Below are 24,958 nucleotides of genomic sequence, written 5' to 3' on the forward strand. Positions count from 1 at the left end.
GGTCCCAATAGTCCAAAACCGCAGTCGTTTAATTTTCATGTTTGCGTCTTGGCTGGTGGTGAAGGTGCAAAAGTCGAAAAAGTGTGTTTTTTATACGTGATTTACTGCCGCTGCAGACGATGGACACACATGTGTGGCGGCTCGTTTGATAGGTACTGTCCATGAGACCCGGGGCAAAGACAGATATCAAATGTGTACTCAAGCACTATTCAAAAATAACAAAAAGTATGTATCAGTCAAAGGCCGGAAATTTTGATGAGCTTTATTAGGTGATATTTTGTACTTGGTGACTGTTGTTGTATAGATCAGTGGTTGCCCTGATAGAGGCTTAACCCAGCTCTACAATTATACCTCAATTGCCATAGAAGTGAAAGGTTTCAGGATACTTTTTTGGGTATAAAGCAAATGACTTCCTTCACTCGAAAGCAAAATATTGATTTTAGAAAAATACACGAATTATGCTGTTTTTGATGTCTGCATCCAATGATCTAACCATAAACATTCTCCAGGTGCGAGATATCACCTTTTGAAGTTCATCAAAATTTACGGCCTTTGACTGACACAATATTTTTGTTATTTTCGAACAATGGCACAGAACATGCAAGATATCTATGCTTGCCCCGGTTCCCCTGGACAGTACCTATCCAACGAGCCGCCACACATGTGTGTCCATTGTCTGTAGCGGCAGTAAATCACGTATAAAAACACCCTTTTTTCGACTTTTGCACCTTCACCACCAGCCAAGACGCAAATATGAAAATTAAACGACAGCGGTTTTGGACTATTGGGGCCAAGGGCTATCTGGGCATATGAACAAACCGCCGCGAAAAAATAGCTCCGACGGAGCCTGGTCCACTTTCAAAAAAATCCCTCTTTGCTTTAATTTCATATAATGATTAAGTTTACGCCTCTCCGCTTTGTCAGCAATTGAGCGTGCTTTCTTTGAAGACTCGTTAATATACGATGCAGCCATTGTATCTCTAACAGTTACATCCCACAACAATGACCTACCATGTCTCCATGGTATTAAAGTCACTCCATCAGGTCTTTTGCCATCATCTCTTGTGATACCAGGTGGCTGTATTTTGCTAGAAATACCTGCACTAGAAAAACAATGAAAGAAAATCACATTCATACGGTCATGTCTAGCGAATTTTCCTTCTGCACATTTTGCACATGATAGACCATTTAAACCATCTTTTTTAACAATATCACCACAAATACATTTATGCTCTTCGCATAATTGGGAACCATATCGAAGACCAACAGCAATTCTAGCAGTGTTATTATCCAGTAACACTCCTAATTGACTCGCTGGGCTGGCAGTACTAGCAGCCACTTTGAAGATTCTTTAGTTGATGACGCAAGTAGTCTGGCACGAGTCTTAAGATCACCAGATTGGAACATCTCATTAAATTGATGTATGATCTTCGGAAGGTCCCAATTTCTTTGTTCTTTTCTTAATACTTCTTTTTCAGGAACAAATTCAATTGTCATTTAAGAAATTAATTTTAAAATTTCTTCATCAATAATTAGGAATTATTCCTAAACCAAACTTTTGAAGTATCATGTTAGATAAATTTGATGAAGAATAAATAGAAGACAAATACGCTGGTGTTGCTAGATCTTCAACTTTTCTAACACCCAATCCCCCAAGAGAGAGAAACATTTATTTAACATAAAAAGTGCTGGTTACATAACATAAGTTGCTTAAATTACACAGCATATTGATCAATCCAATGGACATCGTCGTTACAAACACAAAGTCGAATTCAATTAATCTTTTTACAAAACTCAAAGGTGGCTGCTACGTCATGGATAGTCTTTGTCAAAACACTTTCGGACAACTGTTTGAGGAACGAATTGTCTAATTTCATTTCGCGGAAAAATTGAATAACGCTATCACCGAATGTTCCACGATTTCCAAACCACAGACCGCGAACAAAGGAAAAGAAGTCTAATCCAATGACAAACCTTCTATTCGAGCACTAGTAATGGCCTCCAGTGTTAATAGAAATATTTCGTCAACAGACTTAAGACTATCCGGCAAAGCAGTAAATCTGTTACTTCTGTTGTTTAAGCCCGTACATACAGAATTAAACCAAAAATAGGCCATTGGTAAACATAAAATATTAATCGATGATTCTTCCGATAAAGTACTACCATCGTATCGTTTTCCATTACATCACTGGCCATCGGTAAATTAACTCCATCGATTGAAGTAGCATCCTTGAGGGCACATATTGAAACTCGTAACTTCCAAAAAAAGCAATTCAATGAAGAAATAAATGCGAAAATAAATTTCAGTCGACATTTATCATCTCGTTATCGTTTCACACAAATTGGTATTTTCTTTCGCTGCTGGTTTCTTTTCCCCTCTTATACACACACACATAATCGAATGTATTGAAATCCAATTAAATTCCATCAAAACTATTTTTCGATAACTTAATCTCAAGTATTACACATTGTATGATTGCATCCCATAAATGGATTACACCAATCTTTTTTCGTCGATGGCAGAGCTATAGATACGATTCTCCCGTTTATTACACAACTCCAAAACTCAATATTAATTTCAAACTCGACACATTTATACATCCATTCAAACATAATACATTTTTATTTATGTCTTCTCGTTTCACTTTTGTTCTTGCAAAAGTTTTTCCTTTTTTTTAACTCGGGGGATTAATGAAAAAAGATAGAAAATATATTATACCGTGATAAAGTTTTTCTTTTACTGGCGACGATATACCAAGTTAGCAACTGGAAAAAAAATTGTCTTTTCAACAAAATTATAACTTAAAATGTGTATACGGATCTAACTTGACAAAAGAACTTTCTTGATTTTTTATTTCGTTTAAATTGCAAAATAAGAGCCAGTAGCACTGCTTGTTCACGCTTCTTATTTCCGACTCTTTGGGATTGTAAATGCGGTGTTGATAATGGGATTTGTTTATTGTTTTTACATTGAAACTTTAACGAAAACCAGTTAACATAAACTATCTTTGGAGAAGTGGATTTTGTGTGCTAGGTAGCTAGGTATAGATAGAAACATCGAATCGAATGTACAAGTGATTTTAAACCTTTTTGTTGGCCGATATGAATTTTCATGAATTTATCTAGTCTTTTTGTCTGAAACTCTTCCATTGTTTTGCTGAGAAACTTCGGGAAAACTTTACTTTTGTTCCTTAAATACATTCTTCCTTCCATTTATTTATTTATCTGTTGAACCGCATTGATCCATTTATTGTTTTAGTATAATTATGCAAGCTTACACAAAATATAGCACCAGGGAAATGTGCCCGTTTACCTTGTCTTCAACTGATTAAAAATTTTCTTAAAAAAAAAACTTTTTAAGACTCAGAAGTTACATTGAAATTTTACGTAACCAATCTAGACATGACATAACAAAACCATTATATCAATTTTACCTAACCACAACTAAAAGACTTATATTATACACCCCAAAAACCCAGCATTACAAACAATATCCGATTACAGCTCAAAACTTTTTGAACAACCACAAAATTGTTTGTTTTGTGCCATTTATACGTTATATAAACCACCTAAACCAAATCAAATTAAGAGGATATTTTAGCACATTGAACGTATACCATTTTGATAAAATTTTTTGGGAATTAAATATACGTGAAAATTTGCTATACAATTCATGCCGTTGCTGTTGAATTGCAGTCTTGAAAACTAGAGTAAACTCACTGGCCAAAATAGTGGCAGATCATTTACTAATTCCATTCAATTCATTCAATTATCAGATTAAATTCTAATTACCCGATTAATTCCGTTTTGGCGGATTCGCTCTTCAATTCCTATTATTTCCTAATAAATTTTAATAATTCCACGATATTTTCTGTTAACCGATTCATTATCTACTTTTTTCAACAAATTTTTTAGTTCAATAATTTTCTAAAATTTCCTCCAAATTTGAAGAAAACGAAGGAAAAACCGTCGAATTTATTGCAGTTTCGTAGTTGCAGGAGCATCTGGTAAATAATAGTAATTGAAGGAAATACTAGAATAAGGGAGGTACAAAAAGATTTTTTTTCCATTTTTTTTCCATTTTCTTGAAGAATTCGGAAAATAAAAGGACCCGTGTTTTTGTCTTTCTTGATTCGAGCAATAGTACCCTCTATAGGGCACTTTATACTTCCCATGTAAATGACGATTACAACAACAATTTGTATGGCGGGTGTGATCGGGTGTGAAAATTTTTTCAACTTCAACCAGTGATAATTTTTCGAATTTTGATTTTTTCGAGAAAAGAAAAAACACGGGTCTCTTTATTTTCCGAGTTCTTCAAGAAAATCAACTAAAAAGTATATGCGGTACCTCCCTTATTGACTGGAACTAAGAGACATTGATAGAAATTAAAAGAAAGGATTTCAATATCCTTGTCTTTATTGAGCTAATCTGACAACCTGATTAATTAAAAGAAAGGAAATACGGATAAGTATAATGAACGAAAGAACCAGCGTCTAACAGTGTCCTCCTTTTTTTTCAAATTTTAAATACCTAAACCGATGCTCATATTCCGTTTTAGCGTTGCAAAAATGCTTAACGAACTAAATCGGCACGATTGCAATTCGCGAAACGTACAGTAAGAAGAACCATTTTTTGTGTGCATTGGCTGATTCTTTTGATCATCATATTCATCCGTATTTCCTCTCAATTACTTTCGATATCCATCAATTTGAGCATATGTAGCATCTGACCACAGTATGATTATCGAGTCTATTACTTCCATACATCAGAGTATTTCCAATCTGTTTTATTTTCTTTCAAATCTTGTACTTCAATTTTTTTAATATGCATTTTACTGTATAAAGAAGAATATTACCCGACGCTTGTCATTATTTTTGTCGTCGTTATCAATAACAGATGAATAGCCGTTCAGTGACGTAGAGTCGGGCTGTGAAAGCCTCCAAATTTTCTTATTTTGACGATACGACTCTCGGAAAAATAAAAGAAATCGAATAGAAATATGGCTTAGAGGGCAGAGTTGGATCGGTTATCCGATAAACCGAAAATTTCGGTTCGGATTAAACCGAACCGAGAATTTCGGTTCGGATTGAACCGAACCGAGAATTTCGGTTCGGATTGAACCGAACCGAAAACTTTGGTTTTGTCGAAAAACAATATGAAATGAAGGCAGACTCGTCAAAATTGATTTATTTCATTATGAACTAACCAAAAAGAAGTAAATGGAGCAATTGCATGATACTTTTATTGAGAATTGAAAATCTCATAAGTTCTTGTCAAATTCGTTTTCTCACAAAAATCGCATGCAATTGCTCCATTTACTTCTTTTTGTTTAGTTCATAATGAAATCAATCAATTTTGACGAGTCTGCCTTCATTTCATATTGTTTTACGACAAAACCAAAGTATTCGGTTCGGTTCAAACCGAACCGAAAATTTCGGTTCGGTTCAATCCGAACCGAAATTCTCGGTTCGGGTTTATCCGAACCGAAATTTTCGGTTTTTCGGATAACCGATCCAACTCTATTAGAGGCTAAATGATGTGACTAAATAGACACCTTGCATCACCTGAATAGCTTGTGTAGTTGGCGAAAAATCTTGTGAAAAAAGAGACATTTCTGAGGAGTTTTATTTAAAAAAAAAAAAAACTTTAGCCCTAGTATCTACGACAATAAAGACTTTCTTGGAAGACACTTGTTGTTTTGAAAGAACTAAGGAAGTGGATGTTTGTATACTTCTGACCAGTTAGGAACTACTATGAGCATGAGACCTACACACTTTGATAATAACTTGCTCCACCGAAGTCAGGCTGATTTTAGGCTGAGTCAAGCTGATGGTTTTCAACTTACAGTAGCTATTCGAGTTTTGCGTCAGCTGGCAAGTCTTTTAGAATTATTAATTATAAAATAATTTAAACTGTTTATTCGGTTCATTCGGTTTGCCTTTGTCAAGATAAATCTATTCTATTTATCAAACCATTCGTAGCAAGTGAAGTGCAATGTGCACTTTAGATAAATGCGAAATAGCCTGACCTTTTCTATAAATACTGCGATACGCACGTGACTTTCTTAAAACGCAAATGAAAATCACTGCTCGCGATTTTATTGTCAATCAATCAATTAATTAAAAAAGTTGCTATGCCACATCACGTGATGGTCATTGACGTCACTGAAGACAAATATAACAGTGGAACTCGGCAAATTGAAACATTTCATTATTAGAACAGTAGTGGAAAATTTGTTAGCCTAGGCAAGAAAAGTTGGAAATTTCATTTAGAGTGTGTGTGTGTGGCCAGAGCGTAGCGAGAGGTACAAGACAGGTGGCCTAACATAACATTCACAGCAGAGTTCTAACCAAGGAACATTTTTATGCTCACTTTCCATTACTAACGGTTGTGAAGAAAGAGATAGATAGAGAGCGAAAATGTTTATTTTTCCGACATTTAGATGTCCTTGAGGTTTTCCTTGTCTTTCATAGATACTGTGCTTTTTCTTTATATGGCATAGCCTTATCCCTCTTCCATGAATGCTGATAGTTTTCTCGTATCACAAATAACTAATTAACCGAAATCTATTAGGATCTACTCTGTCAGTATACATCTGTTTAGCTTGTTCAAATACATGTCGAAATGCTGGGTCGTATATAACCAAAAAGTTCAGCAAATATTCCGTCACGTTAAACATTTTAGATCCAGCGAAGGAAAAGAGTCCACACTGTTTCTAATTTTCCTTTTTTTTATTATTACAATAATATGCAAAGCATGTCGTAATTACCGTTGAGAATAATATTTTTGCTCTAGTTTCTATAATAATTTAATCGCTTCAACTTGGTAGTGTCGGTGAGCTTTTAGTTATGTTGGAGCTACTTGTTTTAATTCCATTCTAAAATTCTAGAAATGACTCGAGTTCGGTACCACTGTTGCATAATTACAACTTTCGACCTTAACACTTTCGATCCATAATTCCCTTTTACACACCATACCAGTGATAATGCAGACAGTTTTATTGCTTTTTACACACGTATACGTCATGGCTTGATACTTTCATTTCGGTTCCCTTTTGAAATAATCTCCATAAAATTTATGTTTTTAACATGATTATAGAAATAGTTTCAGTCGAACAATAAAACAAATGGAACAAGTTAAAATAATTTAATTTAATTTTAATATTGTGTGTAATCAAAAAGTGGACAGTATGAAAGAGAAGAAGTTTGCGAAAACAATTTGTTAAATTACGACAGACATAGGAAACGTACATTGTGTGTGTGTACGGATATATATGTTTACTGTGGCTACCCAGCAGACCTCGCTTTCACCATAAAATTGTAAACATTTAAATTATAATTTATCCGTCCTAGTGTAACTGAAACTATTCTTAAAACTTCATGAAATCATACATATATATATAATCACATACAAAACAAACTGTTAAAATTCTTGGATTGGTATAAATGGTTGCGTATTTCGAATTAAATGTTTCGCTGAGATGGCATGCGATTTTATAAAGTTGTAGACGAAAATTTATTAAAGCAAAGTATTTTGTGTTGCAATTTTATACGGAGGAATATGTAGAAATCTCTTCTCATTTTCAAAAGTACTCGGAGAGTTTAAAGAATTCGGATTTATCGGACATCCTTTAGAATGTATAGAATTGTGAGAAATGTTAATAGTCCTTTACATGACTATAGCTAAGAAGTTTGTTCGTGTAAAAGTGGTTGAATCGAGGCGAAGACGAGGTCAATGCATAGAGATCAGAAACGCTCAGCTAACTACCAAAATTCGGACTTGTCAAAGGCTTATCAAGGCTGCGCAGATCACTGTGGCAATAACCGCAAACGTTTTATTTCGTTGTGTTGTCGCACATGTTTATTAAACATTGATTATTGTCATGAGAGCAACATTCCAGACATAATTTTCATGGCAACTTTACATATACGAAAAATGTTGTCCTACTTTCTGAGTGATAAAATGATTCCCGTGAAGAACCGCCAAAAAATAAAAAAATCGTCAAGAAAAATCAGCAAAGAAACACAGGGAATGGTAAACTTGTCTTCATGGCGTTTCTTCACGCTTTGGCGATTTTTCTTGGTGATTTAACAAATCAAACAAAAATGATGATGATGTTGCTCGATCCTAGGGTATTTATCTTTTTACGAAAGGTAGCGCAAAGGGCGGTATGTTCGATGCTTGTAAATCTATCCTTTTACAAAGGTGTTGAAAAGGTATTTGGTTCGATCATAGGGAATTCACAGACGGCAAGCATATTAACAGTTTTACTAATGCAGATAGATAATGATCGATTACTTCATTTGATCGAAGATTTTCATAGATTGATTTCAGAAATCTTTTACTTCGTTTGTTTTAAACATGCTTTTTTCTATATAAGACCTTATTAGTCAGAGCTTTTCCGTAATTATTGCTGTTGTTGTCGATAACAGATGACAGCTGTCTGTCACTGGTTAAATCCTAAGTGTCTATCCATTTATGGAAGGAAACGTAATGCCTTCTTGTCTTGTTCGATCACATAGACTAAAGTTAAGACGTTTTTATCCGATTTAGCAATCAAAAATGTAACTTTCTTTTTTCAAATTTTGGCGATTTTTATTGACTTTTCTTCACACTCTAGAGATTTTCCTTAGTTTGTTAAATCAACAGGAAAAATCACCAGAATGTGTAGAAACGCCAAGAAATGTCGCCAATGTGTGAAGAACCTCCAAAAAACATAAAGAATTGAAAATTTGTCTTTATGGTGTTTCTTCACACTTTGGAGATTTTCCTTGGTGATTCCCCACACTTTGGCGATTTTTCTTGGCTTGCCTTCACATTCAAGCGATTTCTTTTTGTGAAAATTATGAATTGTCAAGAAAAATCTCCAAAGTGTGAAGAAACGCTAAGAAAAGTCGACAGAGTGTAAAGAAACGTCAAAATGTGACGATACTTCACGTCTACTTCTACGAATAAGACTTGTGTCATTTCGAATCGCCACATCCCTAATTTCTATTTCTAACTACTTTTCTGTACTCTGATAAATGGGCTGCCCCACAATTTCCCATTTTGCTCCATAAATCCACAAAATAATAATAAAGAAAACTGAACGATTCAATACAAAATCTACTCGAAAATTTTCCATTATCGCCACAAATGGGTAATTTTCCTGGCAGAAACGATGATATATATATGAAACTCAATAACTAATTCCGATCAAATTATATAATACCAAAAAGCAATGTGAACGTGACAAAACCATTCAAGCATTTTGTTAGAAGTACACTTATGTTGGTTTGAGGTTATTTTTCTTTCTCTCTTTGTGATCGTATATTACGTATATCCATCATTTACCGAAATAACAAACCACCACACACCGTACAGTACATTTCCAATTTAAAAATATTAGTTCGTAACGAGCTCACGTATCCACAAATATTTACTTTTTAAAAGGAAGCCTACCAAATTGTCTTTAATGTTGAAAATTGAGTTATTTGAATGTTTTCAATCCGGTATGTATGGGGGTAGTGGGCTGATGGTGTATAGACGGAATGAGGAATGACTACGTACCACGATTGTAAATATTATCTCATTAACTTAAAATATGCTCATTGAACGTTGTACCATATTTTAATTGAACGCAAAATTGCGTACGGCACCCTAATATATTGTTGAGTTTAAATTACATTTTGAGATTTCCGCGTAAGCATCGGTACTTCAGCTATTTTTCTCCGGCACAATATAGCAAATAGTTTTCATATTTGCATGCCGACATTTGCTGAAGGAGATTTGAATAGATTTGGTAATGATTCAAAATGGATCCGTGGAGAACTGCCCCCCATTCACTACTCTTTTTTTGCTCCGATAACATCTGCATTTTGCTCTATTGTTTGCAATGTGCTCCATTGTGAATTGTGAATTGTTCTGAAAACTCGAAAGAAGAAAGGCACTATATTGATTATATAGCTGACTGATATACCACAAAAGTGTACCGTAGTTTCAGGCGAATATCCTAACATACGATTTCTAGTCCTATACCATTTGTATATGATACGTCGCTGTTCGCTTTGAGTCTATACAAAAATTTTATATTTTCCATAGTGTATTCGTATGCAAGACTCAATTGTTTTGATTTTATCGTTTTTGTTTGTAATATTGTTGTTTTTGTCCATTATATATATGGAGTAAACGAATGTGGAGTACATTTGTACGAGAGGAAGATGATTTTATTCACTGAAAATTTGGTTTATCAATTCAAAAGACCTCTTTTCTCGTCTTTTCGAGAAGGGTGTTCAACGTACATAATATTTTCGAAAATGTATGCACTCTATGTCTCTCTATTCAACATAAAATGCATAAATATTTGTTTAAATTCTATTTTAGAAATGTTTTTATTTTTTTGGATTTTTCTATGCAGGATAATGTCAGTCGAAAGAAAAATAAAAGCAACTGAAACACTAGAATCTTTCCGACTGGCTCGTACGAAGGACTGGGGCTACGGTGTTTATTTATGTCGTTCATACATATCTGTAAGGTTGAATTTGCTCTCACAGAATTGAAATATTTGATTCACTTTTTCACTCATTTCAAAAATCTGTTTTATATTCAGGCAGACGAAAAACGTCTAATTCTCACACCAAAACAAAAACCGTTTTTCCCACTTTTTCGTCCCAGCTGTGTCAATTTTTGTTTGGAATGTGACTTTTCTAGTATATGTTACGCGGACCCAAACGTTACAAATGCATTCGAAATTGCATTGCAAAATTACAAAAACGCACCTTCGATTTCCGAAGCCATTTGGGAAGTCACAACTTTGCACCAAAGTGCACCATTGAACCCAAAAAAAGTTTTTTGCAAGGTTCAGTGACTGAGTGCACACAGATGGACCTAACTTTTTTAGGTTCAATGGTGCACTTCGGTGCACTTTTTCATACTTTTTGAAAGTCAGTAAGTTGCAACAGCAATAAAAAGCCAATGAAGTACAAGATTTTCTATCCAATTGTTGAAACTAATTTGATCAAAAGAAGTAAAATATTCTATAGTTACTGGCGATATGATTGCAGTGGGATACGACAATTTTATGTAGAAGAAATAGAGAATTGACAATTTCCATACCTTGAAAACAAACCATGTACTAAGCCAAGTAGAATACGTACGGGTAGCCCGTCGGCTGAAACACATCCATCCCATGATTTGACGTTATTTTTCAATAGAAAAATCGAATCAATGGTGTTTGCATTTGAATTTCATTAGGGGTAAAAGGAAAGTAAATAGATAAGAGGAAACTGTATTATGCATTTAAGTTTACAGTTGTTTTGGTTAGCACAACAAACGTAATGCTATTTTGCTTGCCTATTTATATTCACCGAAAAAGCAGTGGTAAAATGTGCAAATGTTCCGACCATGTATGTTGTTGGTGATGACAATTGGAAAACCAAATACAAACCAGACTGATTTCATCCATTTAGCATAGCACACAGGACACAATCGTTACGCCCGAACGTGCAATGATTTGTACTTCGTAACGTTTTTAAAGGAAATTGGTTTATTGTAATTTACCACGAAAAATGTCGCCATAATGCAAAATCAAACAATTCTTAGTATCCCGTTTCCATTGTTTTATTGTTCGAAAATCGGTTGTTCCCCATATTCATTACGAACAAATATTTCAAACCATTTCCCCCGACATGAAACGAAGCATATTCTCGGGTTGCAAACACAATTTAATTAACAGTATTTTGACAAATCCAATGCAATATTTCTCAATAAAACCCTCCGGATCATTAAAATTAATCAACAAAATGAAGTTCCCTATAACCTTGCTAATGTTAAAATAATTCATCGAGAAATACACAAATCTTTTGTTTCGGGGAAAACGACTATCTATTAGAACTTAGAACTCCTACTCCATGTTTCCCATAATAATACCCAGTTATCCCAGTTTTGTGCTACATAGTGCTACACTCTTTCTCTCTCATATAAATACACATTTCCACACAGAATGAAAACCGTTTCGATATCATCTATAAATATATTGCGACCGTACATTCAACATTCTCCTGACATATTCCTTTCCTAGCACGTACACGAGACGAGCTTGAAAATGTACATAGAAAATGGTGAAGTTTGGCATTCCTGTACAAACCATCATTAGTGAAAGAGTCGAGTAAATTACATGGCGTTTTAATGGTTGGGGAGGTTTCGGGCTATATGAGGACATGTTAAAAAAGGGTAACATAAAATATGGTTCTGCAAGGCCAAAAATGCTGTATAAATAGATAAAATACCTTGGAAAGCCTAAAAGTTTAACAATGTTATTTTATGTATAAATAAACATGATAAACGATGAAACGAGATTATTTGTATAACATGACTCTGTGTGTACGCGCTATATACACATATAAATGTATATGCACGCAATGCTCGCCGAGCGTGTCATTTGTCTTTTCTTTTGGTGTGACAAAGATGTTAAGGCATCACTTCAAACATTCACTCAGAAGTTTGTTTAAAGTCGAAAGAAATGTTTTTTTAGGCAAAATGCAAAATATTTTCATTCTGAGTCAATGAACGCGGATGGAAAATCGTTCGGATAAAAAATAACAAGCGAAAAAAAGCACTGTGAATTTCCCTCGGTTTTTCTTTGAACGCACACTGAACTTATTTTCACATGCAAATATGCAAAACATGGAAAAGGTTTTATTGTACGCCGATCGTCCTGAGTGTTGGTGAAATTTTTTTTTCTCGTTTCCTTCATTTCGTTTTGTTGTTTCTGTTGAGGTAATAGAAAAAAAGCGATCTGCTTTCTGGATATATACATATATGTGGTACGTGTGATGTACCGTATATGTATGTGCTTTGTGTGACTAAAGATTAATGAGGTTTGTCTCAAGAGAGTGAGTAACGTGAGGTGTATCTAATGGATTTTTTAATGACTTTTGGATTGTGAATATTGTTTTATGTTGCAAGTACACCCATCACCATAATGTTTACGTTAAAATCAAACAACAAAAGAGATACTTGAAGCCGTCACCAATTTTCATATGTTTCCCATTTCGACAACATTCCACCGTGTTGTATTGTTACACCACTGTATACTGTGAAAGTTTCGAAGAAAGAAAAATACAAGACGAAGAATAATGATGGTATGATGGGCTTTCATGTTGGCATAATATAAGAACGAATGAATGAATGAAAATATCACAAATGTACCTTCACCATTATCATTCGTAGAGAGGCCATTGTTTGCCGCATGATAATGATTCCATAAAAGTTTGTTGATGTCGTTATGAAGCGATGCAGTATACTACACACATCATTCGTGATGTACACAGTCGGCAGAACAAAAAGTTGAGTGCTTAATTGTTTGAGCAAAACAAAAATGTTTTTTTGTAGTGTTTATAGTCAACTCATTCATTGTTGTAGTGAATGGGAATGAGCCGAGCGAGTAGTTGGATCGGCCGTTAAGAATTCATAGGAGAATTTAATATTACTTAAGGTGGAACAACTGTTGTGCTGTGTTGTTCCAGTTGTTTATTTTGGACGATTCCTTTTATTGTATGATGAATGACATACACAATTTCAGCGCAAGCATACCCAACCCATAATCTTTCGTTAATAATTCAAAACGTTCACTCTAAATACGAAACATCTAAATTGACTTAATGTTGGGTTATGTGACACAAATTTGTCTCTCGTTTCGGAGCTTATAATTATTGAAAAATTAACAAATTGGAAACGGTCGAGTTCTCGATTTGCTTTCAGGATCGAATCAATCAATAAACTTTGCATTTGTCATCGGATGCATGTCGAATCTACATTGCAGATAGATGCACTCGATATTACATTGCTTATTCAGTTAAGTTCTATTACGAACATACCTGGCATTACTTTCACAGTACAGAATTATTCACGTTGCATATTGGTCAAGGATTTTGTTATTATGAGCAAAGCGACACAATAAACAATCTGAACATGTCTAGAGGGTTATGAGATCTATTATGCAAAATAGGTCAAAACCAATGAAGTAACTGTATCAAGAGGCATTGGAGCACTTGTACACTGTTCGGCGCTTATAAAAGCCCGGACGAAACCACTTGGAGCTTTCCGACTAAACTACTAAAACAAAGACATATAATTGAGTATCTACATAAAAATGGCCTTAATCTAAGAATCGTAAGAATACGCCCAAAATACACAGAAGGGGCGCACGAATTCCTGCAGACTCGACCAACTTATCGATCCCTATGATAAGTGGGCCGAGTCAGCAGGAAGTTGACACTAATTGAAGCAACAAAATGATTGTACCATGAGACACTTGCTGTTGGTTAACGTTTAATTAATGAGAACTACTCCATTCAAAATATCCGGTTTATTTGCCGACTCTTGCTCTCTAAATTTCCAATCAACCTGCAAACATTATTGCCAAACAAATCTACTGAAGCAAATCAGTATTGTGAGCCCTAATCATTAATTAATTAACTTTCGAATAATCTAGGTCGTCGAAAACCCCCATTTCGACGAGAATTAAATTATTGATTTCTACTAAAACTTGCAACTACAAATCGAAGTCTGTCATACAGAACTATTGTCGTCGTCTATACATTCAGGTACAGGCAAATATAATTTGACGAAAGACATAAAATTTTGATTAGTTTAGGTCACTCGAACCAGCGTCAGTCATTCAATGCTCTGAATAGAATGTATTTCAGAGACACAAAAAAACATTTCAATCGATCACAATTTTCACTGAAAATACAATAAATTTGCATGAAAACATCCAATTTATTTAAAAAAAAAAAAGATTTTTGTTTTTTATTTAACTCGTACGCGCTGTTGTTTTTCCGATGCTACACATCCGATATACCGAATCTGATGTGTTATGTTCTCCAATGGTTGAAAATAAATCTTTCATGCATTATACATGCGTATCGTTTCAATATGCACAATGATGATTTTTCGATACTGTGATTCTCCTGGTTGTTTGGGATTTGAGGAGTTTCCCACTTCCTCGACGACAGTATACTCTATACAATTGTGTCTGATTTTCGTCGGTGTATAAACAAATTCAAACGAATGTGTACTTCTATAAAACATTTACACTTACATATTGACACAATACGAGGGATGAGGGATGTAGATATATATATAAACGCCAAAATGTTCTTTATTCATTCAATTGAAGTATACAAAATGTACGAAATATATCTTATAAATAAATATGGTGTTTGCTAAAGCTTAGGGATAATGGCGCACAAAGTTTAATATCCTAAGTGCATACTTTCTATCTCCTACATCCATATATATGAACATTTATAGAGAGGAAATGTAACAAATGATATACACCAAAACAGTGAGATACATTCATTTGTTTAACTTAATTCAATGCAGTCGCAACTTATTCATATAAATAAATGTGCGGTCGTGATAAAGAATTATGGATTAATTTTGTTGCTACTCTTTTTTTAACATTAATATGATGCAGAAACTCTCTTGGCAACAATTCACTCATTTAAGTAAACACAACAGTAAATGGGATAATACGCTTTAGCAAGACTGGGGGAAAGCGTCGATTTTTGTTTTCTATGGTTCGCTTTCATTGGATTGTAAAAGTAAATCTGTAATCATGATTTTGTTACAACTTTACCTAGAAACCAGAGAGAGGAGAGAGAGAGAAGTCAAATGTATCAAGGTCATTCGCATGCACAGGGCTTCCATCAAAGTATACAAAATATACTTTTCTTATATACAAATTGATGGTGTGCCAGATTCACCTCTAAGGGGCGAATCTGGCACAGTCATGACTTTTCGTTACATGTCGTAAAAGGACGCATACTATGATCTCGTGTGCCTGATTCCCCGATGCCCGCCCTACTCAATCGTTTACTGGCTAGCTGTCTAATGGGAGAGTTGGTTTGTAACGCCCCGAAAAACTCGTTTTCCTTGAAATTTTTAGTAAGATCTGAGATCCTTATCCTATGAATATTTCGAAAGCGCATCGACAGGCTAGGGTAAAAATTATCGCTATGAGGGAGTACCACTCAATAGCGCAGGGTCTAAATTGAGACTTCACATTGCATTATTGGATGTCCAATTGTGGGTTCGAAACTCAACCGCAACACAAATAATGCGTTTCATCAGGTTGTTGTCCACAAATTATGACATCTGATCGAACCTAATAAGGTTGCGTGGTTATATGATTGTTAAAGCGGAAGTGTTCCGTCATTACCCCTGTATAGTTTTTGAGTCTCGTCCTACTGATGTTTAATAAAAACTTGGAGTTGTTTCTGCTGATTTTTATGCAATGTTTGGCCTGTTTACAGTTCGTATTATCTGCACAGAACTCAATGAATTTGATGTTACGCAGTGATGATATTATTTGTCTAATACAGTTGTATGGAGTACCCATTACAGGTTCGGGACCTATGAAATCTGTTTGTACATCTACACCATTTTTCGCTAGAATGTCCGCTTCCTCGTTACCTTTAATTCCAGAGTGTCCTGGCACCCATATTAGCTTTACTGTGTTCCACTCAGCCAACATATTGAGTAAGTTTCAGCATTCAAGAGTGATAACAGATTTTATAACAGGCGAACGTAATGCTTTTAAGGCTGCTTGACTATCTGTAGAGATACATACATCGTCATTAGTGTTACAATGTGCCTTAAAATAGCTTCTATAATAGCTCTCATCTCCGCCATGTAAATAGAGGAGCACGAACTGAGCGGCAGAGAAGTGCCGGAGTTGATTCTTTCACAATAGAGGCCTGTACCCGCTGATTCATTAATTAACGGGCCATCCGTAAACAAATTCAGGTCTAGTGGCACTGATGGGAGACTGTTGCACACCCGTACTTCCCTAGTTTGTACGATGATACTAAATTTCCTACCAAATTTGTGTACCTTGACTATTCGATGGCATGTTAAATGAAGGATCTAATTCACTATGTTTGAACCATATTCTCGTATGGTCTGTATCCCTGAAGGTTTTTTGGGAAGCAATTCTTCTAATGATTCTGTTTGAATATAAATATGCAAGACCGGGAGGACGATTAGTTGTATGTATTGTCTCGTCATGTTAGAAGCACCATACAAGAATCAAGGCCATAGCGCCACTATGTCGAATAATATTTTGGCATTCATCTGATATCGACGACAACGACAACAAAAATAACCAATGTCCCAAAGGTAGTGTGTTTACTTATATTGCAAAAAGTATGATTAAACTAATGAAGTAAGAGATTTTGCATCAAAGACCAAGGGACCCCTAAATGAAATGAACTAAAAGATTGAATGATTATATGGCGATACGCTTGCCATTTTCAAATTATCGTTTGTGAATCTTCTTTTCTTCTTCTCAATATCAAAATTGAAAAACCACAACCCCATACAGAGCAAGCACATGCTCTAATACAATACACGGCGTTAGAAATTAAAGTCGATAAATTTCACAACAATAGAGTTTAGTGTTGTTCCATCATGTACTCGTTTCAGCCGATATCTTTATGACTACATGCCTTTTTCCGTAATTGCCTCTTAAATTGAATTTAGTTTATTCCTTTTTATTCTGTGTAGCACTAAACCATCCCATTAATATAAATAAAATACAACCAAGAAATGCTCGATCGTAGCAAGTAAACCATTTTACTCCCTTATCAATTTCATCGTTTTATACGCATAGGAAGAGACGTTTGTTTGGCTACACACACAGCATATTTAACCTACATATAATATAAATTTACATCACTTGATATATTGTTGCCGAAACGACGTCATATTAAACAGATGAAGAAGATTGCAATAATCGTTGTACGCAACGAGCAAAACATAGAGAGAGAGGGAGAAAAAATGTTAATCCTCGCGATTAAAGCTTTAACCATCCAGCTTATGATTATTAATGGGCTAAAGGTAAACAAAATCCATTTAATTTATCTCTTGAGGATATTTTTGATGGAAACAAAGAAAAAAAAACCACCAACAACGAGAATCCAGAACATTAAAGATATGATAACACAGTGGAACGATATCTTAATGTTTCGTAATACTTTCCGTATTATCCCTTTGTTCATCAAAAATACCGACTGTGTAGCACATTGTTGTAAATATGGTTCGTTGTTTTTTCTGTATAGATGTGTGCCATTTACCACACCATTGTATACCGACATGGGATAGCTCTGTGTATAAGATCGAAATGGTAAAAGCACGAAAAAAGTGAATATAAATAATGAATTTTCTGATGAAAATATTACGTAATTGGGTTTTCATCTGCAACCCAACAGGAAAAAACGAACGAACGAACGAAGTTCATATTTCCACTTCAGAAAGTGTGTCTTAATAACAGCCAGAAGGCGCAAAATTATTCACAAAAGAATCCGAAAATGTCATACACTTTGTTGTGATATATTATAATGCGAAACGAGTGCGTTATGAATGAATCATTGTTGATCATTAATCAAAATATTATTTATACAACTTTTTGTTGTCGTGTGACCATTATGTACAATATAGAAATTTGTTGGGCTTTTAGTGTAACAATGAATGGTTAATGCGAATGCTACTGATACTTAGGGTGGGTGAGAGCCCACTGAAGTAGAGAGACTCTTTCGGTAATGTCATTTGTCCCCAGTGATTTGGATTGTAGTGTTAGTTAATTACGGCCATTTCATTGATAACATTTACAGCCGTAAATTCGTTGAACTCACTCCCTAACATGATAAGGAGTCCCAAGTTATTATCTAGTACGTCTTCAATGATTTCTAATGACTTTAAAGCGTCTGAAAAATAAGAGTTTCGGGGGGAAGCCCAACGATTAATGGTTTCGTTTCAAACGTTATCAAGATGTTTTAACCTTGCTCCACCATAACATTTTTCGATTGTCAACTGAAATAAGTTTCTTTGTATCATCAATTTTATTGAGCACCAGGTCCAGCTTTAGTTTCAGAAACGAACTTTGCTAGTTTTTTTGTGTAGTTTTTCATTCGTTCTTTTCATGTATAGAGTCAGCGGTTTTGTTAAATGAAAAACTTTGCTTTTTTGTTTTCGATAAAGAAAAACTTCGAAATTTTAAATCAACGTTCTCTCAACACGAACAGTTAGTAGTTTGACTTCGGACCTGACCTTCTCATTAAGCCATTTATAAAACATTTTTTTCTCACTTATCAATGTCAGCTGTTTCAGTGTCTGTTGAAAGTAGAGGAGAAAAAAAAAACACACACACAGAATGGAGCATCGCCGATCTATTTTAATTTGTTTCGGATCAATAGCTTCTCTGCTGAAAAGTTCTTTGAAAAGAAACTTTAATTTCCATTGAATCGAATCCTCTTGTTCGTATATAATAGAAGATATGTATTATTGAATAAAACCCAAATCAAACCCTTTAGCTTATATAAATATTCATTGAGTACTTCAAATGAATTTTTTACCGACAGCTACAGGCAATATCCATGCAGCAATATTGATTTTTATTTTATATATCCCATAGAGCTCTCGTAACTCTATCTTTAATTTAATGGCAATCGCCCATATATATACGAATGGGCGAGAGAAATGTGCTCAGCACAAAAAAAAAAGAAGATAAAAACGAAGAAAATTCCAACACTTCTACCAGCGATATTCAATTCACTGACTTCAAGTTACAATTAATTAAACATTTTGCCATTTTAACAACATCACCATCGATCAAACGAAATTGGTTTTTCCTACACACAATTACTTTGACTAAATTGTTATTTATAAATTTATCGTTTTATTAGTGAAATATGTGGGCGATATAACATACAATTCAATACGGACAATTAGCAAACATATTCATTGAATGGAAGATATATAAATTTTCAAGTGTCACTTTTCTACCTATAAGGTTTTGTGTGTTTTATTTCCATTCTTTTATTGCACCTCTTGTAAGTGCATGGATGTGATATTTGACTGACAACTCAAATTACATACAAATCACGCACAGGGTGGGTACGGTATTATAAGATATAATTTTCAAACAGAAATAATATTTCGTCAATTTCATCTGTTGTCAATAACATCGATAAAAAAGCGATTCGCTCTAGTTAGTATTCTCCTCGGTATTCTCTTAAATAACAATCTGTACGATCAAATTAATGAAGGCAAAGATTTTGTGTCAATCATTACAACATACTGTCAACAATTGAAGTAATAGATTTAATATATGGTGATATTTAAAAATATTTAAAAAAAAGCCTTCCGCTGGAACATGTTTCATGAATTTTGCAAGTATTTGTATATGGACAAGTCAAAAACTCAAGTAAAACACAAATACAGAAAATATCTGACTCTTAAGAATTAAATAATCATTTCGACGATGTAAGCGACCATGTCCATACAATACAGTGATTATTATCGGGAATTTTAATTATCGGGAAACAGTAACATCTTTTTAATTTATTTTGATTTCAAAAAAACGCAGTATTTTATTTTTTAAATTGAAATCAAAACTCACCACATTATCTTCTTTTAAAAAAACGCAAAAAACAATGTCGACTTTTTCTTCTTACGGCTTTGGTTTCACTCTATAATTATCTCTGTATTTGCTTAAATGTATTTGTGTTAGCAACTGCCTCTTTGAGAGCATTTACGAAAATGTCGTTTCGCACAGCTCTATCGTTAAAAATTAATTTATAAAAAAACTGCTCAATTTAAATTGTTTCTAACAACGCAGCGGCCATACATAAAATTCCCAGAAAATATGCAAAAAATGGGAATTTTCTAACGGTCATAGAACAGGGCTTATTATTGGGAATTTTAATTATTGAATAATTCCAAAAAACATTCTTAAAATTCCTAAAAAAAATCTCAAAAGTTCCGAAAAAATTTCTGAAAACTCTGAAAAAATTCTCAATAGCGCATTCGCTCTAAAATTGGAGTGCGATAATAATTGCGCCATAAGAAATACATGGCGCAATAATATTAGCTCCCTTTGAATTTGGAATCGTCTAAAATTTCTAAACTAAACAGAATGGTTTGAGAACAAGTGAATGATGATTGAGAGGCCACAGAGCATGAAAATGGAACACTTTTTAAAATCCTTCCGCATCTGCAATGAAAATTGGGAAATGGAATTAGAAATATTTTGTGCAAATATTTCAATAATTTGAAGCAAATTCATGCCTAAATTTCACTGACGTCCACTGTATCACAATAAACCTTTCATTGTGCATTCAATTCTTCCTAACCGGCACATCAGAAGTGTAACACGATATCCGAAGCAATAAATTATAATTCCAGATCCTTAAAATAATATTGTGAAAAGAAGTAGCTCGACATTTTTAATCTTGCATTTTTTAGTGTGTCTGGAGTTAATCTTCACTTCTGAACCATTCTGTATGATGTGTGGAAAATATCAAACGAAAAAAAGGCACATAAAACTTTTATATATTGAAAAATAAAAAAGAATGGAAAACTATAAATTTAATGTGTGCTATGCGTTCATTTTCTATGTGTCGCTGAGTTTTTCGACGTAGCACTTTTATTATTATTATTATTATTATTATTTTTAGAACTGCACAGACTAAAAATAAGCCAAACCCCTTTGATGTTTCCATCTATATTTATGTTCGTAAATTTTCTGTGATGAAAACAATAAATGCAGTTAAATACGGTGGTAGAGTTTTCAATAATGAAATATTTCCAGTTCAAATGCATAACGTTTGCCACTCAACACAATTATATTATATGCTCCCAACCATCTATTATAATACAAAATACACACAATATTAATATGAAGAGTTGACGAGAGTGCGTTGGAGGTATAGCGCCATGTAATCAAGTAAATTGTTCCATTTCTGATATATGTATGGTTGGAACAAAATAAAGCAATCAAACCATTACAATATTGAAAATTATAATTTTTAATGGAACGCATAAATATTGTGAAATGATATGCCTAAAACTAATTATGCACATAAATTTGAAATAAATTTATGGTTATTGTTGTTTAGATTAGGTCCCAACGTTAAGTTATGATATCGATGCTGACGCGAAGGGTGGAAAAGTGGCTAAAATTCATACATGTACTTATTGCGTCGGATACATATATATAATATGGGGGACTCTATATCGTTGAGAGTTTACGTTGTTATGCCGATGTAATGTCAAAAGAATTGAGTGTTAAGTTTGATAATATATGCGTGAAATTGTGCCATGGGAAATTGGTTTACCACAATTCCAATTAGACGTCATTATGACTACTGAGGTTTTAACTTATATGCGAGGCTAAAGGATAAGTTCGAGATTTATATTACTGGGGGGAGGTTTTATTGACATTATAAACCGAATTAGGATTTCGGAATAGTTAAATTACATTTTGAGTTGGTTTTTCTTGTGTTGTAAGAAAACCGAACATACATACGTAACGTATATATGCCCTAGGAAAAAGGGTTTCCGGCTAGAAGGACTCATTACAGTAAAGAGACTAATAAAGTCAAATAAGAACTTGTTTATTGTTCGTTTTATTATTATATATTCTTGGTTCGGTCGATAAAGTACTTGCCAAGTAATTTGTTAACTTAGTTGGCATGTTTTCGTTTAAGTCAACACATAAACTCTTCTCCGCATATCATTTTGTTGGTTAGATACCCCTGAATGTTTAAATTGAAACAGAACGCTCATTCGAAACACAACAATTGAAAGCAACTCGAGGAGAAACTAATGCAAATATTCATTCCTAATGTTTCACATATTCAAATGAAGAACCACTTAACAATTAAAGAACAAGTGAAGTTTTCAGACTCAACTTACATTTACTTTTTCAGTGGTCTTGCGTACCCTTGCCATTGCCCTAAAGACCTGATAAAGTGATAATGTAAGAGTTGATAATCTTCTTTTAATCATTTTTGTTTCTCGTTTTTTTCCTTCAAAGACTTAGAACTACGTTAGGAATTAGGCCAGAAAAATCGAAAAACTGGTTTTTGTTTACACATTAATGGCGCATTTTCTGGCCGCAAGACAAAAAAATTCATTTATTTTTAGACGGACCAATAACGTCACATTCTCTCACCAGATATAGACCCAAAACAACAACTTTCTCTCTCACTTTTATTTCCCGCTTCTTTGTCCAGGGTCTGCAAATATTTCTTTATTTCCCACTTTTTCGTCGAAGTCAAATTTGTAAAAGATATTTAACAATTCCAAAATGTCAAACATGATATCGCTTGCGATCCACTCCATCCTTAGACGTTTTCACCATCTGGGTCAAAACGACACATTTTTGATCCTAGTTACATAATATACTCATGAGTACATGGCGAAAGTAATGTCGATGCAAGAACAATATACCATTTTACACACGAACTACTCTAGCGAATCGTAATTAAAATGTAATTTCGATCGATTCATCGTCTCATGCGTATGTGAACTAATTAAAGCTTTTTTTCGAACTTTCATAGGCTACACATATACATAGGACGCGACGGTTTCGGTCCTTCTTGCTTTGCAATGAAGTTTTACTAAAATTTATGTTAACATCATACTCAAACTCAACAAAAAGTAAAAAAATCTAAAAATAGGAAAAAAAAAACTATTTGCAAGGACAAGGACTGAATAAAATTTATGAAAAACGTAGAAAAAAGTAAATGTAGCAGAAAAACCGTAAAGCCTCACGAGACTAATAATAATTACAATCGTATGCCCAACCCAAACCCTCTGAAAATTTATCGACATTGTAATGCAATTTTCATAAAAATGTAAAGGGCATAAATCCCTGTTGGTAAGTATAAATGTAACATTTTAAAAAAATGAACACAAATCTCACGACCCATATAACCAGTAAAATGTCTCTTCCCTTAATAGTTCAATTTAAATTTGCAATAATTTATTCAAATAACCACCGTCATTTGTCTATTTTTTTCCTCCCTTTGCATAGCTATTCCAACCTATGTTTATCATTGTTCATAAATATATAAAAAAAAGTCTGGGTGTATTTATTCATGATGATAATTTCGTTTCTCCCCTATCTTCGGAAAGTAACAAAAAAGTAAAAAAAAAAAACGAAAATAAAATTATTAAACTTTGCTAATTTTCTTATTAAATAAATTCTTTTTGTAATTTGCCTTTTTCCCTCATTTTCCAGGTGATACACGTCAAATTGACATAAATCGTCGTCGAAATACACACACATACCGGCTCGAACCAAGGATCGATACGAAAATGTCATCATTGCCTCTACACTATGGCATCACACGGAATCTGTTACTAATTTGCATATTATTCTTTCAACGGACCAATAGCTTCTGCCCATCGAAATGCCAATGTAATGTCGATCATAACTTACGTGTATCATGTATCAATGCCGGACTGGAAGTCGTGCCAATTCAGTTAAATCCGGACATTAAATACATCAATTTGACATTGAATCAAATCCTAAATGTGCATTTTACGTTACAATTCTATACTCAGTTGGAAGAGTTGGACTTGTCCAAGAATAAGATTGATGATCTTGGCTCACGTAACTTTGATGCACAGCAGCAATTGAAAACCGTAAATTTAAGTAGAAATTCGATAACACATTTAAAGAAAGATGCATTTCGTGGATTAAAGAGTCTATTATTGTTGGACTTGAGTTACAATCAAATCACAACCATTCATTTGACGGCGCTGCATGACTTGGTCGGTTTGATTGAATTGAATGTAGCTGGTAATAGTATCATAAGTATGGATGATGGCATTTTCCGGAATATGATTTCGTTGGAAATTGTAAGTAATTTTTGACGATTATTTTAAGCCCTAGATTCTTACAGAGATTTTCTATTAGTTACTGTTATCTGTAGTTTCATTATACTGGCCTTAAACGATTAAATTGCCCCATTGTCTAAAATACGACGTATTGATCAAAGATGTGTTAGTAAGAACATAGAAAGAATGAATAAAGTCGTCTTACGGCTCTTTCACCTGTTATCGGCAGATAATATCAAAAAATCAGCTATAAGCTCTGCCTGATGTGATAATATATAAATAA

The 24,958-nt window shown here is 34.0% G+C and overlaps 1 protein-coding gene across 1 annotated transcript in view; it reads left to right on the plus strand.

Annotated features, from left to right (window-relative positions):
- LOC119071742 (leucine-rich repeat-containing G-protein coupled receptor 5-like) overlaps window positions 1-24,958 on the plus strand; it is a 173,783-nt gene that overhangs the window by 102,725 nt on the left and 46,100 nt on the right. Inside the window, exon 3 of the mRNA XM_037176774.1 lies at window positions 24,074-24,696. Coding sequence (XP_037032669.1) covers window positions 24,151-24,696 — 546 coding nt within the window. The 5' untranslated portion in view covers window positions 24,074-24,150. The remainder of the gene's footprint in view (window positions 1-24,073; window positions 24,697-24,958) is intronic.

Source organism: Bradysia coprophila (assembly GCF_014529535.1).
Source record: "Bradysia coprophila strain Holo2 chromosome IV unlocalized genomic scaffold, BU_Bcop_v1 contig_5, whole genome shotgun sequence".
NCBI lineage: Eukaryota > Metazoa > Arthropoda > Insecta > Diptera > Sciaridae > Bradysia > Bradysia coprophila.